Source organism: Hyperoodon ampullatus, assembly GCF_949752795.1.
Source record: "Hyperoodon ampullatus genome assembly, chromosome: 18".
Taxonomy (NCBI): Eukaryota; Metazoa; Chordata; class Mammalia; order Artiodactyla; family Ziphiidae; genus Hyperoodon; species Hyperoodon ampullatus.
Window position 1 is genome coordinate 49365945 of NC_136931.1, and position 16245 is coordinate 49382189.

Below are 16245 nucleotides of genomic sequence, written 5' to 3' on the forward strand. Positions count from 1 at the left end.
TGGGTTCAATCCCTGGTCGGAGAGCTAGGATCCCACAAGCCACGCGGCATGGCCAAAAAAAAAAAAAAATCATGACTTGTAAGTTCCTTGTCAGGAGTTGTTTTGGATCAGGGCCAAGGTAGAGATCAGGGCTGAGGTCAGAGGCCAGGGTCAGAGGTCAGAGGCTGTGGTAAGAAACCAGGGTCATAGTCAGAAATCATGTGGTGAGGTATGTCGGGGTCAGAGGTTAAAGACTGGGGTGAGATGTCATAGGCTAGGGTAAGATATCAGGTTAGGATTCAGTTGTTGGAGTCAGAAGTCAAGGACTTGTGTCGGGCTGAGGGGTCACAGTTTCAGGTCAAGGGTTAGGGTTGGGATCCAGGATCAGGGGCTATGTCAGAGGTCACAGCCCGAGGTCAGGAGTGGGATCAGAGGTAGAAGCTGGGGTCAGAAGCCAGGGTCAGGCTGGGGTCGATGACAGCTGCTGGGTCAGAGGTACAGGTCGGAAGTCACGGGATGGGAACAGAGGTCAGGGGTGGGATCAGAGGTCTTAGGTCAGGTGCTGGAGTCAGTGGCCGGCCAGCAGCACCTGCGCCCCCTCTGGTTCTGCAGTGTTCGCCCAGCCCATCGTGAGCCGGGCCCAGCCTGAGCTCCTGCACTCACACTTCATCCCCACCATCGGGCGGCTGCGCAAGCGGGCAGGGAAGGTGGTGTCCGAGGAGGAGCAGCTGCGCCTAGAGGCCAAGGCGGAAGCCGAGGAGGGCGAGCTCCTGGTGCGGGATGAGTTCTCTGTACTCTGCCGGGACCTGTACGCCCTCTATCCACTGCTCATCCGCTACGTGGACAACAACAGGTCAGCATGTCCCCAGCCGTCCCCCCACACACCCCAGCCTGACCCCTGGCTTCCTTGGACCCCATCTGACCTCTTGCCTCTGACTTGCTATAAACTTCTTGCAATTCTCACTCAGTCCTACCCAACCTTCTGACCTCCTGTTGCTTATGGACCAATAAAAGCCAGCATGTGTTTTCTCCCCTTCTGCTCCTTTAAACCTCCTGAATCTGAGGCCCTGTGAGGGCTGCACTATCAGCCATAAGGAGGCGTACTTCTCTCCTCCAGCGCTGTGTCTTCAGGCTTGGGTAGACAGGATGCCTGATTTGTGAAGTGAAGTCCAATGGTCAGGCCCTCCTCCATCACTGAGAGAAGAAAGGAAGATAGTCCAGATCCGGCCAGACTAATTTCCCCCAGAAACATAGGTCTTTATAAAAGGGCAAGTGCAGGTATCAACCAATTGCTAACATCTCCCTAAAATCAGAAGCAATGTTTAAAGAATTATTGAGTCTAAGGTGCAGCCAAATCCAGGGACAGTGAACAAGATTCAACTCCAAGTTACCTCTGGGTTGAAAAAGATTTTCAGGTTGCATCAAGGCTTTGTGAGAAAGGGTGCTTGGATTGATTAGCTACGTCTGTCATGGGAGCTGAAGCAGAAAGCAGTGGTATGCATGCTGTATACATCCTTGTACACCCACCTTTGTGCTCATGAGTGGGTATCGCTATAGGGTAGATTCCTAGGAGTAGGAGTGTTGAGTCAAAAAGTTTGGGCAAGTAAAGTGAGGTATACTCACACAGTGGAATACTACACGGCAATGTTGCAACACCCAGCAACATGGATGAATCTCTCAAACATCAGGTTGAATGAAAGAAACCAGAAAATTTTAAATAGGGTACATATTGTATCATCTATTTATGTAACATTCAAGAACAGACCAAAATAATTCATGGGCTAGGGGACTTCCCTGGTGCTCCAGTGCTTAAGACTTCACCTTCCGATGCAGGGGGTGCAGGTTCGATCCCCGGTCGGGGAGCTAATCCCACATGACTCGCGGCCAAAAAAACCAAAACATAAAACAGAAGCGATATTGTAACAAATTCAATAAAGGCTTTAAAAATGGTCCACATCAAAAAAAATCTTTAGGGGCTTCCCTGGTGTCCAGTGGCTAAGAATCCACCTGCCAATGCAGCGGACATGGGTTCGAGCCCTGGTCTGGGAATATCCCACATGCCGCGGAGCAACTAAGCGCATGTGCCACAACTATGGAGCCTGCGCTCTAAAGCCTGCGAGCCACAACTACTGAAGCTTGTGCGCCTGGAGCCTGTGCTCCGCAACAAGAGAAGCCACTGCAATGAGAAGCCTGCGCACCGCAACGAAGACTAGCCCCTGCTCACCGCAACTAGAGAAAGCACGCGTGCAGCAACGAAGACCCAATGCAGCCAAAAATAAATAAATAAAATAATTTTTTTTTCATCTTAAAAAAAAAAATTCATGGTCTAGAAGTCTGGATAAGGGCATCTTTCAGACCGGGGACTGGAAGTGTTCTATTTCTTGATTTGCGTGGCAGTTACACAAGTGTGTTCACTTGATGATAATTCATCAAGTTGAAACTTTGTATGAATACTTCAATAAGAAGGTTAGAGAAAGAAAAAGCAATTTTTAAGGAATAGTCATTGATCATTTTTAAATCATCTGAATGGCCAGATTATCCTAGAAAGGTCTATCCCTCCCATTGGAGACTCTGATCCCCTCCCCTGAGGTCTCTCCACGTGGCCCCCTTCTGTGGGGGTCCCTGCCCTCATCCCTCACCAGCCCCTTCCCCTGTCTGCCCAGGGCACACTGGCTGACCGAGCCCAATCCCAATGCGGAGGAGCTGTTCAGGATGGTGGGCGAGATCTTCATCTACTGGTCCAAGTCCCATGTGAGTCCCCACCCACCCTGCCCCTCCTCTCTATAAGCCGAGAAGCTGCCGCCCAAAGATGCCCTCCCCCACCCTGTCTGATCCCCAACACTGCCTCCCCCACCCCCAGAACTTTAAGCGTGAAGAACAGAACTTTGTGGTCCAGAATGAGATCAACAACATGTCATTTCTGACTGCGGACAGCAAGAGCAAAATGGCCAAGGTGGGTGCTTTGCTCTGGGAGGAGGACTTAGCAGGGAGGGAGGGAACAGCCTCCTGGGCTTCCTACCTGAGCCCTCCTCACCCCGCCAGCCTGCCCTGTCCTAGTCACATTCCCTGCAGCCCTCATAGCAGCCCCATCTCCCTCCTCCTTCCTCCCCACCTCCCCCTTCTCTCATCCCCATCTCCTCCCTCCCGTCTTTTTCCTTCCCCCCATTTCCCTCCTCTTTCCCATCTCCTCCCTCCGCCCTACATGCTTTCTCCTCCCCGTCACCCTCCTCCCCATCTTCTTCCTCCCCATGTCCCTCCCCCATCCCAATTTCCTCCTCTCCTTTCACCCACTTCTTTCCTTCTATCCCATTATCCCACACCTCCCCCTTTCCTCTCCCCTTATCCTTCCCAGAACTGCCCTCTAAAGGACAGGGTCTAAAGAACAAACCCACCACCCTGAGTGAGGTCTGGAAATGCCCAGCTGGGGGATTTGCATCAGGGTGGGGCAGAAGAGCTGCGCTTAGGGCTGACTTGGAGGGGGCCTGGGGTTCTCGGAGGGACTGGGGTAACACTTCTTGTCTCTGTCTGCAATCTGATGAAGCAGGCGGGAGATATACAGGTCAGCCTCACGTCTGGGACCTTCCGCATGGCTCTTGGCTAATACCCTCTACCCCGCTCCCAACCCCAGCCTCTGCCTCCAGAAAACCCCTGCCCCTGTTCCCCAGCCCTCATCCTTGGGTCCTAGCCCCCATCCTCTTTCTCTTCCTCCACCCCACCTCCCACCAACCATTCCCTTCCTGGCCCTCAACTTTTGGCTGTTGAATTTTTTTTAACTTTTGTTTAAAAAAAAACCAACTCCCCTCTCAGTTTTCCCCAAAGCTTCAAAGCATTTTGGACTGAGGTCCCAGGGAATGGGAATGGGGGTGGGAAAGGCACGTGCATGGTTGGGCTTAAGGCCTGGGCTCTGGAATCAGATGGACTTGGGTTAGAATCCTGACTCTTGGCAGTTAGCTCTGTGACCCTGGACAAGTGTATTAACCTTTTGAGCTTTGGAAGGCATCCAGTCAGTGGCCCCCCAGCCCCAGGGCTCTGTGAAGACCCAGTGAGATGCTGCACGTGCTGGCACATGGGTCATGCTCCATATCACAAGCTGGTGTGGATGTGGCTCCGGCTGAAGCTTGTCACCGGGGCTTCTCATTGGCATGACTGGGGTGGCCCAGGCCATGGGTCTGCACCCAAGGCTCCAGAACATGGCTCTGGGACTCTGTGCTTCTGCTTCCAGATCTTTCTGGATCTTTCTTGCATCTTCTGTCTCCTTGTCTGTCTCAGTCTCTCAGTGTCTCTCTCTCTCGCTTTTTCTTCCAACTTCTCTTGTCTCTTGGTACTCTTTACAGTTCTACATCTTCATTTCATTCTTGGGAACTCTGTCTTGGGCTCTGAAGCGGGGGTTGTAAGTGTCGTGTAGGGACAGGAGGGGTGTCCTACTGAAAGTTCTGGGGAGATTCTGAGAGAAGACTGCTAGACGTTGAGAAAGCCTGGAATGGAGGGAAATCTGGAAGGATTTGGGATAGAAGTTGGAATTTGGGATAGAGGCTTGGGTCTGGGAGGGTCTAGAGTCAGGGCTGGGGGTCTGAAGTGAAAGATCAGCAAGGTCTGGGGTGGAAACTGGGATGGGATGGGGCTGCCTAGTATTCAGGCGGGGGCTGGACAATGGTAGCTGGTTGGGGCTGGAGCAGGGGCCAGGCTGAGACTCAGGCTGGCGCTGAGCCCCCGTGTCCCCACAGTCAGGTGGCTCAGACCAGGAACGCACCAAGAAGAAGCGCCGGGGGGACCGGTACTCAGTGCAGACATCGCTGATTGTGGCCACGCTCAAGAAGATGCTGCCCATTGGCCTGAACATGTGTGCACCCACTGACCAGGAACTCATTACACTGGCCAAGACCCGCTATGCCCTGGTGCCTGCTCAGCCCCTTTCTGAGAACCTACCAGGATCCCACTCAGCACTCCCACTAAGCCCCTGGGACCCTACTGAACCCCCAGGATCCCACTAAGCGCCCTCCCTTAGGACCCTACTGAGTCCTTCTCCAGGAACCTGAGGATTCACTGGGCCTCCTACGATGCCCTGAGCCTTCCCACAGGATGCTGAGAACCCTACTTGGGATGCTGTCAGAACTCTGGGACCAAAGGACCCTAACTGGGACCCCACTGGAAACTGGAAAGGCCACTAAGACCCTTGGGACCCAAGGACCACACTGAGCCTTCAGGGACCCTACTGAGCACCACCCCCCTGCCATGCCAAACCTGCTAGGAACCTGAGGACCCCAGCTGAGACACCCTGAGCCCCCCTGAAACTCCTCCAAGCCCTCTACCAGGACCTCCCCAAGTCCTTCGGGACCCACTGAGCCCCTCATGACCCCATTGGCCCCCCCTGAACCTCTGGGTTCCCATTGACCTCTCCAGCTCACCACATCTTTCCCTCAGGACCCTGCTGACCCCTCCCCCGGGACTCTGTTGACACCCAACTGAGCCCCCAAAGACTCTCAGGGGCCCAGTGAGCACCCTGTGACCCTAAGTAGCCCCCAGGATCCTAATGGCTTCTTCCCCAGGACCACACCGAAACCTCTGAGGTCTCAAGGGTGATTGGGATCAATTGCCCCTGCCCCTGAATCCTTCTAAGCCCTCTGGGGCCCCAAAGAGGCCTCCCGGGACCCCTTTTATCCATTGTATGGGATAACAACCCCCCTCCCTGATCCTTTTTGGCCTCAGGGACCCAAGAAGCCCTCCCAGGACTCTGCCCCAAGACTCCTAGAACCCCAGGACCCTGCTAAGCACCCTGACAATCTACTAACCCCCAGGGCCCTGAAGACCACTGACTCTCCCCTGATATCACAAGCACCCCCTTTCTCCTCCTAGGACCTGTTGAGTACTGCTGAGTCCCTAAGAGCCCTCCTGGGCCCCTCTGCCCACTTAACTTCGTCATGAGGGCCCCCTCTCCTGGGACCCTAAGGAAACCCCACCCTACTGATCCCTCCTTTAGCCTCCATATAAACCCCACCAGTGACTTGGGTGATCTGCCTGACCCCCTATGACCTCTGCTGACCTTATCATCTCCTTCTAATCCCCCTCGTCCACCTCTAATCTTCAGAAACTCCCTGCCCATCTCCCACTTACTCCCAGCCCCACTCTGACCCTCTTCTGACCTTTTTTGACCTTTGGGGATAGCCTCATGTCACCCCCTACCTCCTCTCACACCCTCAACGAGGCCCCTCTAATCCTGTCTCTTCAAGGTGACTCTGTGGCCTCTGATACCCTCTAGGACTCCTTTCTGACCACTCCTGACCTGTGGATCCTTTCAGTTTCTCTCGGATCTTCCCCACACAAGCCTCTCACCAGTTGCTGGGGTGATGGGGCTGGAAGGGAAAGGGTTGTAGGTCAAGGAGGACGCTTGGCCCTCCAGAGTGACCCAGCCTGTCATGTCTCCCCAGAAAGACACAGATGAGGAGGTCCGGGAATTTCTGCAAAACAACCTTCACCTTCAGGGAAAGGTACGCTGCCTCCTCCTCCTCGTGCAACCGAAACGGGCATGTCAGGTTAACAGCAAGAGTAACAGCCGACGTTTGAGCACTTACTATGTATCAGGCATCGAAAGAGGGACCTTGTATTCAGCACCTCAGTGAATCATCACAGCATTGAATGGGGGGGCGGAGCGGCCGGAGAAGCCCACTCTGCGCAGAGGGGCGCTCCGAGAAGCCCGGCTGAGAGAGGAGGGAGCGGGCAGGGGAGGGGCTCATGCGGACTGTCCTTCCTTCTCTCAGGTCGAAGGCTCCCCTTCTCTACGCTGGCAGATGGCCTTGTACCGGGGCGTCCCGGGCCGGGAGGAGGACGCTGACGACCCGGAGAAAATCGTGCGCAGAGTCCAGGAAGTGTCTGCCGTGCTCTATCATCTGGAGCAGGTGTCTTACTGAGTTGCCGAAACTTGCGTCTCTGGGCGGGGCCTGGGGCGGTCCTTGAGTCTGTGGGCGGGGCCTGCGGGTGAACCTTGGGACTCTGAGCGCGGCAAGGGGCGGGCCTTTAATCTGTTGGGTGTGGGGACAGTTGAATTTAAAGCGAGACTTAGAATGGAAACTTTGATCTGGGAGTAGGACCTGGCGCTTAATCTTGGGCCTGGGAACGGCAACAGGGGCAGAACTTTGGGTCTGCGAGTCAGGCCCAGTGAAGACGCCTCGACTCTGCGGGCAGTGCCTTGGGCGGGTCTTGAGATTGGGGCGGGGTCTGGGTAGTGGCCCGGGGTCTGCGGGCGGGGCGTAGGAGGGAAATTTCAGTCTGATAGCAGAGTAGTACAGGTCAGAACCTTGACTCTGTGGGTGGAGCCAGGGTGTTTCTTCGGCCCTGTGAGTCGGACCTGAATTTGGACGTGGGCACTGATGGGCAGTTTCACTCGGGGCTGGAAGTGAGAATCAGACCAGGGGCAGAGTCTGGAGACGTGACAGATAATCCCGCCTCCAGATCGAGCACCCTTATAAGTCCAAGAAGGCCGTGTGGCACAAGCTCTTGTCCAAGCAGCGCCGGAGGGCGGTCGTCGCCTGTTTCCGCATGACCCCCCTGTACAACCTGCCAACGTAAGACATCCCCCCCCCCACCAGTGGAGGAGGGACCCTCTAGGGGCCTTGGAGAAAGAGTGGCTGAAGAGGCAAGAGGATGGAGTGTCAACCCCAGTGGGGTCTTGGGGAGTGGTTAGGGGAGGAGATGTGTGGGAGGACAGAGAAGCGTGGATGGGGAGGTCCCGGCGACACCGCACATCTTTCCCCCAAAGACAACGGGCCTGTAACATGTTTGTGGAGAGCTACAAGGCGGCGTGGATCCTGACTGAAGACCACAGTTTCGAGGACCGCATGATAGATGACCTTTCAGTGAGCTGGGGCCTGCCTGGGAGTGTCGGGCACAGTGGGATAGGACTGGGGCCCAGCCGTCCACTGTACACCTCCAGGGGTGGGTCGCCCTTCACACTGTGGGGTATGGGAACCAGGGCCGGGTGCAGGATGTGGGGGAAGAGAAAAAAAAAAACAGCCCAGGGCTTCCCTGGTGGCGCAGTGGTTGAGAGTCCGCCTGCCGATGCAGAGGACACGGGTTCGTGCCCCGGTCCGGGAAGATCCCACATGCCGCGGAGCAGCTGGGCCCGTGAGCCATGGCCGCTGAGCCTGCGCGTCCGGAGCCTGTGCTCCGCAAGGGAGAGGCCACAACAGTGAGAGGCCCGCGTACCGCAAAAAACAAACAAACAAAAAAAACAGCCCAGCAGGGCTAGCGGGGGAGACAGGTGGGGACCCTAGGAGCCCCTCCCCCCAAGCCCCACACCTCCCTCCAGAAAGCTGGTAAGCGGGAAGAGGAGGAGGAAGAGGTGGAGGAGAAGAAGCCAGACCCCCTGCACCAGCTCGTCCTGCACTTCAGCCGTACCGCCCTGACTGAGAAGAGGTGAGGGCCCTTCCTAGGTCCCAGAGGGAAAGCCGCCACTTCTGCCCACTCCTGCAACCTCCCTGTCACTCAAGAGAGACCCTCAGTGTGGGAGCCCCATAGCGGATCTTCTAATATCATTTTACTCGGACAGGCAGAGCTCCCACGTACCGCTGTGCAGACTGAGCACTTCACGGGCATCTCCTCTGAAGTGTTCACATCACAAGCAATATTGATTTAGGCTTTTTCTAGAAGAAAATGTCTTGCTCAAACAAAATCAGTATACTACAATATATTATAGGGAGAAAATCAGAATATTATGACAAATTTCCAACAGATGGCAGTGAGGAAGGGGAGCCTTTTTCTAATTCACACAAAAGCTTCGTATGGGCTAGTGGCAGTCATGGGAATAAATAGCAGTGTTTATTAAATGTTTTTTTATGTGTCAAGCATCATGCTAAACACCTGACATATAGATCCTCTCCCTTAATTGTCACATTATGAGATAGATATTATCACCTTTTTTTTGTGGATGAGGAAATGGAGGCACAGAGATTTGTTTTTCTTATGTAATATCAAGTCAGGAGGTAGAGAGCCTAGAGCTGGGCAGTGGCACAATGACACTGACAGGGACCCAGACTCGTTCAGGATTTCTGCCCTGCCATTCTGAGCTGTTGTCTGGTGGTTACAAGATGGATGCTGAACATCCAGGCATCATGACCACATGTCAAGCAGAAAGAAGGTGAAAGGCTTTCCCTTAAGGAGGACCAAAATCTTTTTGTCCAAGGAAAGCTCTCCCTGGTGGGCTTCTGCACATGTTTCATTGGCCAGAATTCTGACATCAGGTCACCACCAGTTGCAAGGGAGACTGGGAAACTGAGTATTCTCTTTTCTGTCCTCTGGGACGGCAATGACCCTGGAGTTAGACTATCCAGGTTTGAATCCCAGCACAAGATTTGAATCCCAGTACAAGCTCTATGACCCTGGCGAAGAAGGATCTTTGTGCCTCAGTTTCCCTTGTCTGTAAAATGGGGTTAGTAATCCAACTGACCCTTGAACAATGCAGGGGTTAGGGGTACTGACCCTCCATGTGGTCAAAAGTCCAGGTATAACTCTATAGTTGGCCCTCCATATCTGCGGTTCTGCATCCATGGATTCAACCAACCATGGATTGCATAGTACTGTAGCAGTATTTATTCTTAAAAATGCACATATAAGTGGACCTGTGCAGTTCAAAACTATACTGTTCAAGGGTTAACTATATATCTACCTAATTGAATTACTGTGAGAATTAATTTGTTATTATATACAAAGCACTTAGAACAGAAACCAACCTAGAGTAAACTCAATGGGTGTTGGCCATTACTTCTGCTGGTATTAGTATTTATTATTATAGAGGAGACCTAAGGAGGTGGTTGGTCGTAGTTGTCAGGTGAGCCAACCAGTTGTCAGGTGGCAAGATGGCCCGGGAAGCTCCAGGCTTCCATCACACCATCACAGCAACCCCAGTGGAAAGGGAGCAGCTCTATCAATAGCTTCAGCAAAACTCCCAGAATGAATTCCACTGGACCAGAGTGGATCACATGACCATCTCTTACCTATTATTGTAGCCAAGCAGATAGAAAGTACTGATTGGCTCAGCCTTAATCACATGCCCAGTCTGGCAATGGAGAATCCTACCCCATCTGAACCACACAGCCTGAGCATGGGGAGGGGTGGCTCTCCAAAGGAAAACTGGGAGCTGTTATAAGATGGGGTTCCTCTCTACTGGGTCCTGACTGTCTCCCCACTTACTTCCTCAGCAAACTGGATGAAGATTACTTGTATATAGCGTATGCCGATATCATGGCAAAGGTGAGGCCCTGCCCCCATTTAGGGCAGGTTCCCTTCCCCCTCAGCTGCAATGCCTGTCCACTGAAAGGGCTGGAACTGGCCTGGGGTATCTCTTCTGTTCACCATCATCTCTAACTGATGCCCTATCCTCAGAGCTGCCACCTGGAGGAGGGAGGGGAGAATGGCGAAGTTGAAGAAGAGGAGGTGGAGCTTTCCTTTGAGGTAGGTGGGATCAAGTAGTCCCTGAAGAGAGGGATGGGGAATCCTGACTTCATTATCCCCCATTCAGTCAGCATGTGTTCACAGAGCAATGCTCTGGGCCCGGCCCTAGGCTGGGTGATGTTGAGCACATAGCAGCGGCCAAGCCAGTCTACTGGGGAGTCAGCTGCATCAAGCAGACAGCAACAGCACAGAGTATCCACCGTGGTGATGAGGGGAGCTCCAGCAGAATGGTCAGGGCGGGAATGGGGAGGCACGGGCAGAGGGGTCAGGGCCGGGGGAAGCCAGGGAAGCTCAGGGGGTCATGCGGGCCCAGGCAAGACGCCTGATCCAGCCCGGGGGGAAGGGTTTCAGGGAGGGTTTCTCAGAGGAAGGGATGTCTGAGCAGAAGGATAAAAGGAATGTGCCAGTTGAAGAAAAAGGGAAAGGTGTTCCAGGTAGGGGCACAGCATACGCAAAGGCCAGGCAGTGAGAAAGAGCTAGTAAATGCAGTTAACCCATCCTTTCACTCATGAAGGTGATCAGCAAGCATTTCCCCAAGTTTCTCAACCTTTTTTGTGTCAGGGTCCCCTTTGGCATCTGATGAACCCTTTCTCAGAATCATGTACTTAAATGTATAAAACGAATCCATAGCAGAGGAAACAAGCATATTGAAACAGTTGTCAAAATATTGCTTTAAAAATTTGTGATACAGTAATAGTTGTACTTCTCTATTAATCTACCAAATAACAAGAACTAACAGTGGATCCAGGAGCTACTGTAATTGATAAGTAGTGATGAACATAAGTGATATTTCGAGGGAATTCCCTGGTGGTCCAGTGGTTAGGACTCAGTGCTTTCAATGCCGGGGGCCCGGGTTCAATCCCACAAGCTGCGCAGTGTGGCCAAAAAAAAAAAGGTGATGTTTCGAGATGTCTTCAAAAATGATGTGATATGGAAACATCTGTGATTTGTATGGATGACACAACCACGGATTCTGCTAATGTTGCTGTGATTTACGGCCTCATCCATAATGGAAGGAAATGCTACATTTCAGATGGAGGGTGGGAAATATAAAAATATAACTTTTTTCCCCATCCATGTTCACAGACCCCTGGGATTTTATCCATTGACCCCTTGGAGGTGCATGGGGCCAGGTTACGATTGCTCCATGCCCAGCCCTATGTAGGTGCAGGAGGCAAATCGCAGACTTAAGTCCCAGGGGATAGAAGGCGCTTACAGTTGAAGGGATGAGCCAGGGGATGTGGCTGGAGCAGGAAGGCAGCAGTGAGGGCAAGGCTGTGAGAGGGAAAGGCTGGGCTGGTGAGCCTGGACTCACCCAGCTCCGTGGGCCGGGCTCTGCTGCAGGAGAAAGAGATGGAGAAGCAGAGGCTCCTGTACCAGCAGGCGCGGCTGCACAACCGGGGCACCGCGGAGATGGTGCTTCAGATGATCAGTGCCTGCAGAGGTGCCCTGCGCATGCATTCAGCTCCTCCTCAGTGAACCCCCCTGTCCCCAGCCCACCCATCCCCTGTGGGCCCAGCGGGTACACTCTCCCACCCCTTATGCATGTGGATTGCACTCACACACTTGCCTTGCAATTTCTCACCAATTCCTTCAATCCTGATCACCCCTGCATACACGCCCTTGCACTCTCCTCTGCCCCTTTCTCTGACATCCCCCGGGATGGCTGTTTTCTGGTGAGTGAAGAACACTGCTCCCAAACTGAGTGGACCATCCATTGCCTGCCCCGCCCCCCAACCCATCCCCTCCAGGAGAAACGGGCGCCATGGTGTCCTCCACCCTGAAGCTGGGCATCTCCATCCTGAATGGAGGCAATGCCGATGTGCAGCAGGTAATGGGTGAAGGGACTTGGGAGGGGAGCTGGGAGGGGTGGGAGGTTCCTATGAGACCCCCAGTTCCCCCTCCACTCCCACCCCCTCTGCAGAAAATGCTGGATTACCTGAAGGACAAGAAAGAAGTTGGCTTCTTCCAGAGTATCCAGGCGCTGATGCAAACCTGCAGGTGGGCTCTAGTGCACATCTTTAGTGAAGCTGCTTGGTGTGGCTGAGCCCCCAGTCCTCGTACCACCTCCGGTTCCAGGTCTGTTCTCTTGGTTCCAGGAACAGAGACACACTCAGACCAGCTCAAATAATAGAGAGTTTATTATAAGGATTCACATGGAACGATAAGGGAGGCAAAATGCCACAGACTTTAAGAACGAGTTGTATTAAGGATCCAGACAGCTGGAACCGGATGGTTGTTGAGTCTTCAAGGGACACTCAGGCAGCAGGGACTTGGGGCTCTTTCCGATGAGCCCTATTCGTGTGGCTCCACTACTGTCTGCCTTTGTTCTCCTCTTGTGGTTGACTGACTTTCGCTGCCTCTCTGAAGCTTTCGCTAATTGATGGTTTCTGTTTCCTTCTGATTTCAACTTTTATACATTTCATCCTTGCCCCACCTGACCTCACAGCTGCCACTGCATAGCTTCTATCAGCTCTTGGTTTCTGCTTCCTCTTTTTTTTTTTTTTTTAAGATGTTGGGGGTAGGAGTTTATTAATTAATTTATTTATCTTTGCTGTGTTGGGTCTTCGTTTCTGTGCGAGGGCTTTCTCTAGTTGTGGCAAGTGGGGGCCACTCCTCATCGCGGTGCGCGGGTCTCTCACTATCGCGGCCTCTCTTGTTGCGAAGCACAGGCTCCAGATGCGCAGGCTCAGTAGTTGCGGCTCACGGGCCTAGTTGCTCTGCGGCATGTGGGATCCTCCCAGACCAGGGCTCGAACCCGTGTCCCCTGCATTAGCAGGCAGATTCTCAACCACTGCGCCACCAGGGAAGCCCTCTGCTTCCTCTTGATTTCAGCTCACTCATGGTTTACGATGGCTCACCACCCTCCACCGTGGGGAAGCTACCAGGCTCTGGAAGAGAGGAGGGCAGAGGCCTCAGCACATCTTCACCGTCTTTCCTTTCTTTCCCTCAGTGTCCTGGATCTCAATGCCTTCGAGAGACAGAACAAGGCAGAGGGGCTGGGCATGGTGAACGAGGATGGAACCGGTGAGGCCTTCTTGGGCTTCCGTCTCCCTGGGGCATCCTCTTCTTTCAGGATCCACCCCCTCCCCCCCCAATTGCCCAGAGCTCCCTTCCACCAAGACACCTTCCCTCCCCAAGGGCATGCCCAGGTTTCCCCCCTGCAGTGGTCCCCAGTCCTGCCCCCCCCATTCCTCCAGAGTCTCCCTCCCCATGGTCCCACCCCTGGGTGTCCTTCTGTGTTCTCTCACCCATCACCACATGGACCCCACCCTCCACATGCCCCACGTCTCCAGCCCTGGTTGCTGTTCTCTCATTAATGTCCCTAATCCGAGTTAATCGAGTCTCCTCTTTGCCGTGTTGTGACGTGCCTAACCTTTCTGCCCTGATCCTCGCCTCCTGCCTCCCCACCTGTACCTACCCATCTCTCTCTTTCTCTTCCCTCTTCTTTCTTCCTCTCTGCTTTTACCCTCTTCTTGTTCTCTTGCTTCCTTGCTCCTTGTCGCTCTTTCTCTCTGTGGGTTGTTTCTCTCTCTGTGTCTGTGCCTTCATCCCTGACCGTGTCACTGTGTGTGTTTTTCTGTCTCCTTCTGCCTTTCGTTTTCCCTCTTTTCTTCTGCTTCTTCCTCTCATCCTGTTGGCTGCCGCAGTCATCAACCGCCAGAACGGTAATTCCCCTAGTCCATTCCCCGTGCTATGCTACTGCCGCCCCTTCCTTCTAACCCCGAACCATCCCCTCCACCTGGGGGCTGAGGATTTGGGTCATCCAGGGGAGGGAGGGTCCATGCCCGAGGAAAGTCTTGAGATCAGGGGTCCAGAGACCGAGATCCGGGTCCCAGATTAGCCACTAACAACACATGGGACTCTTACCTTCCGTAAGCCATGTGTAAAATAGAAGCTAGAGAAGATGGCAAAGATCCCTTTCCAGCTGGATGTTCTCAGACTTCCAGACCCAGATTCACAGTCCCGGGGTGGCGTGAACCCCTCTCCCACCTACCCTGCTCTCTGCGCCCGCAACCCCATGTTGATCGAGTCTGCGGCTCCCATCCACCAACCAGATTGGTTGCCCCCAAGCAGCCACTCTGATTGGTGTGCATGCCTCCTCTACGCTTGCTCTGGTTGGCCGAACCTTCACTATCTAGCCTTCCCTGCCGTACAGCCCACAGTGATTGGCTTCTTTCAGGTGCCCGTTCTGATTGGCCCATGTTTACATGCCTCCCCGTCTGCTTCTCCTGGATTGGCTGCTTTCAAGGCATCTGAGCCAATTGGCTGGCTTTGGATTCCCATCCCCCTGCTCAATCCCCTCCTGCTCAGAGCCTTTGCGTGAAAGTGACCCTGACCCCCATAATCCATTAACTGCCCCACGCTGTCCTGGAGGGGGGCTGAGGGAGGTAACAGCAGCCCGAACCTCTGCTAGGTCGACAGACACTCCCAGCTGTCACACAGGTGGTGACATCAAAGGGACAGTGATATTGTAGACAGATACTTGAGGCCCCAGCTTCATGACTCAGGGCACCTCAGTTTCCATCTGCTGATGTCCTAGACTCTGGTGTCATGGATGCCCGTGGCCCTCATGCTGTCTTTAAAGTGGTGGCTGCTCCCCACTGCGCGCCCCATGCTTTCTGCATGCGTGTGCAGTGTGCATGGGCCATGTGCATGCCTGCTGTGTCCTGGCACATCTGATCCCTTCTGGCCCCTTCCCCCCTCTTCCACCCAGGAGAGAAGGTCATGGCAGATGATGAATTCACCCAAGACCTGTTCCGATTCCTGCAACTGCTCTGCGAGGGGCACAATAATGGTGAGGACGAGGGGTGGGTGACATAGAAGGCCAAGGCTTGGGGTCAGTCTGGAAGGGTTGCCTGAGTTAATCTCCGGTCTCCTCTTCCCCTTATCAGTGATGGCCTCAATCCTCCCATCCAGGCTTTGTCTTCAATCCCATTGTCGTTCATTCTTTACTTTCAGCCAGTGTCAAGTGCTGCCTGCCCACCTTCCTAAATCTCTCTTGAATGTCTGGAGCCTAGCCACTTTGCTTCACTTTCACCTCCTCTAGCCAGTCCAATTCCCCAAAAGCAATCTGCCAAAACCCAATTCGGCCCAAAATCAATTTTCACAAATGAGCAATTCGCCACATGCCATTTTTCCACAGGCATTTTGCAGCAGCTGCCAAAGTTCAGTAAATGTGGTAGATTGCCATACTCTGGGTCTGTAGAGGGAAAAATTGCCTGGCATTTTTAAATGAATCTATTAGAACCACCTATTAATTTTGCTTATAAAATACTTGGCCACGAGGAAGGCCTACAGACTCTTTCCTAACTTAAACAAGTTTGAGTTTTCACAACTTTTGTTCTGGTTCTGGCAATACAACCAGATCAAGGATGACACAGCAAGTTAATTAAATACATCATTGGTGAGAAAATATAACCTCATGTGGCACACAGCTTACAACGTTAAAGGAATAGTTGAAATTCTGAACAGTAAACATTGTACCCCATGCAGTTTCCTATGACAAACATGTACAGTCTCAAGGTTCTGGTTATAACACTTAGTGGGTGATAAGAAACCACAGACTGCCCAGCAGTTAACCTTCATGACAAGAATGGGAGTAATTATAAATCTAACCTCCATAGAACCCGCGCCCCACTTGGCTAGTGTTCTTTAAGGTAAACATCTTTAATCTTCACTTTTTTCTTTTCAACAAGGATAAAGCATGATCCATTGTTTTGTATTATCATAAGCTCTTATGTCCACAGCTAGTTTTTCTTCAAGGTTTATTAAATACCTTTGTGCCATGTGACTTGGGTTTTCTTTCTTTAACAAAGGTGG

The 16245-nt window shown here is 53.0% G+C and overlaps 1 protein-coding gene across 3 annotated transcripts in view; it reads left to right on the plus strand.

Moving 5' to 3' along the window:
- The window catches only part of RYR1 (ryanodine receptor 1), a gene marked incomplete at its 5' end in the record, with an annotated part of 117246 nt that overhangs the window by 63417 nt on the left and 37584 nt on the right, over positions 1-16245 (plus strand). Inside the window, 18 exons of one of the 3 annotated variants that reach the window (XM_079723527.1) lie at positions 592-832; positions 2643-2730; positions 2840-2932; positions 3524-3538; positions 4704-4874; positions 6405-6464; positions 6735-6872; positions 7426-7538; positions 7733-7829; positions 8282-8388; positions 10170-10221; positions 10354-10422; positions 11767-11866; positions 12174-12253; positions 12347-12423; positions 13376-13449; positions 14073-14090; positions 15140-15220. In XM_079723527.1, the coding sequence (XP_079579653.1) occupies positions 592-832; positions 2643-2730; positions 2840-2932; positions 3524-3538; positions 4704-4874; positions 6405-6464; positions 6735-6872; positions 7426-7538; positions 7733-7829; positions 8282-8388; positions 10170-10221; positions 10354-10422; positions 11767-11866; positions 12174-12253; positions 12347-12423; positions 13376-13449; positions 14073-14090; positions 15140-15220 (1674 nt within the window). Of the gene's footprint in view, positions 1-591; positions 833-2642; positions 2731-2839; positions 2937-3523; positions 3539-4686; positions 4875-6404; positions 6465-6734; positions 6873-7425; positions 7539-7732; positions 7830-8281; positions 8389-10169; positions 10222-10353; positions 10423-11766; positions 11867-12173; positions 12254-12346; positions 12424-13375; positions 13450-14072; positions 14091-15139; positions 15221-16245 lie in introns of all 3 variants that reach the window. The other 2 variants (XM_079723525.1, XM_079723526.1) reach the window with 2 other exon arrangements.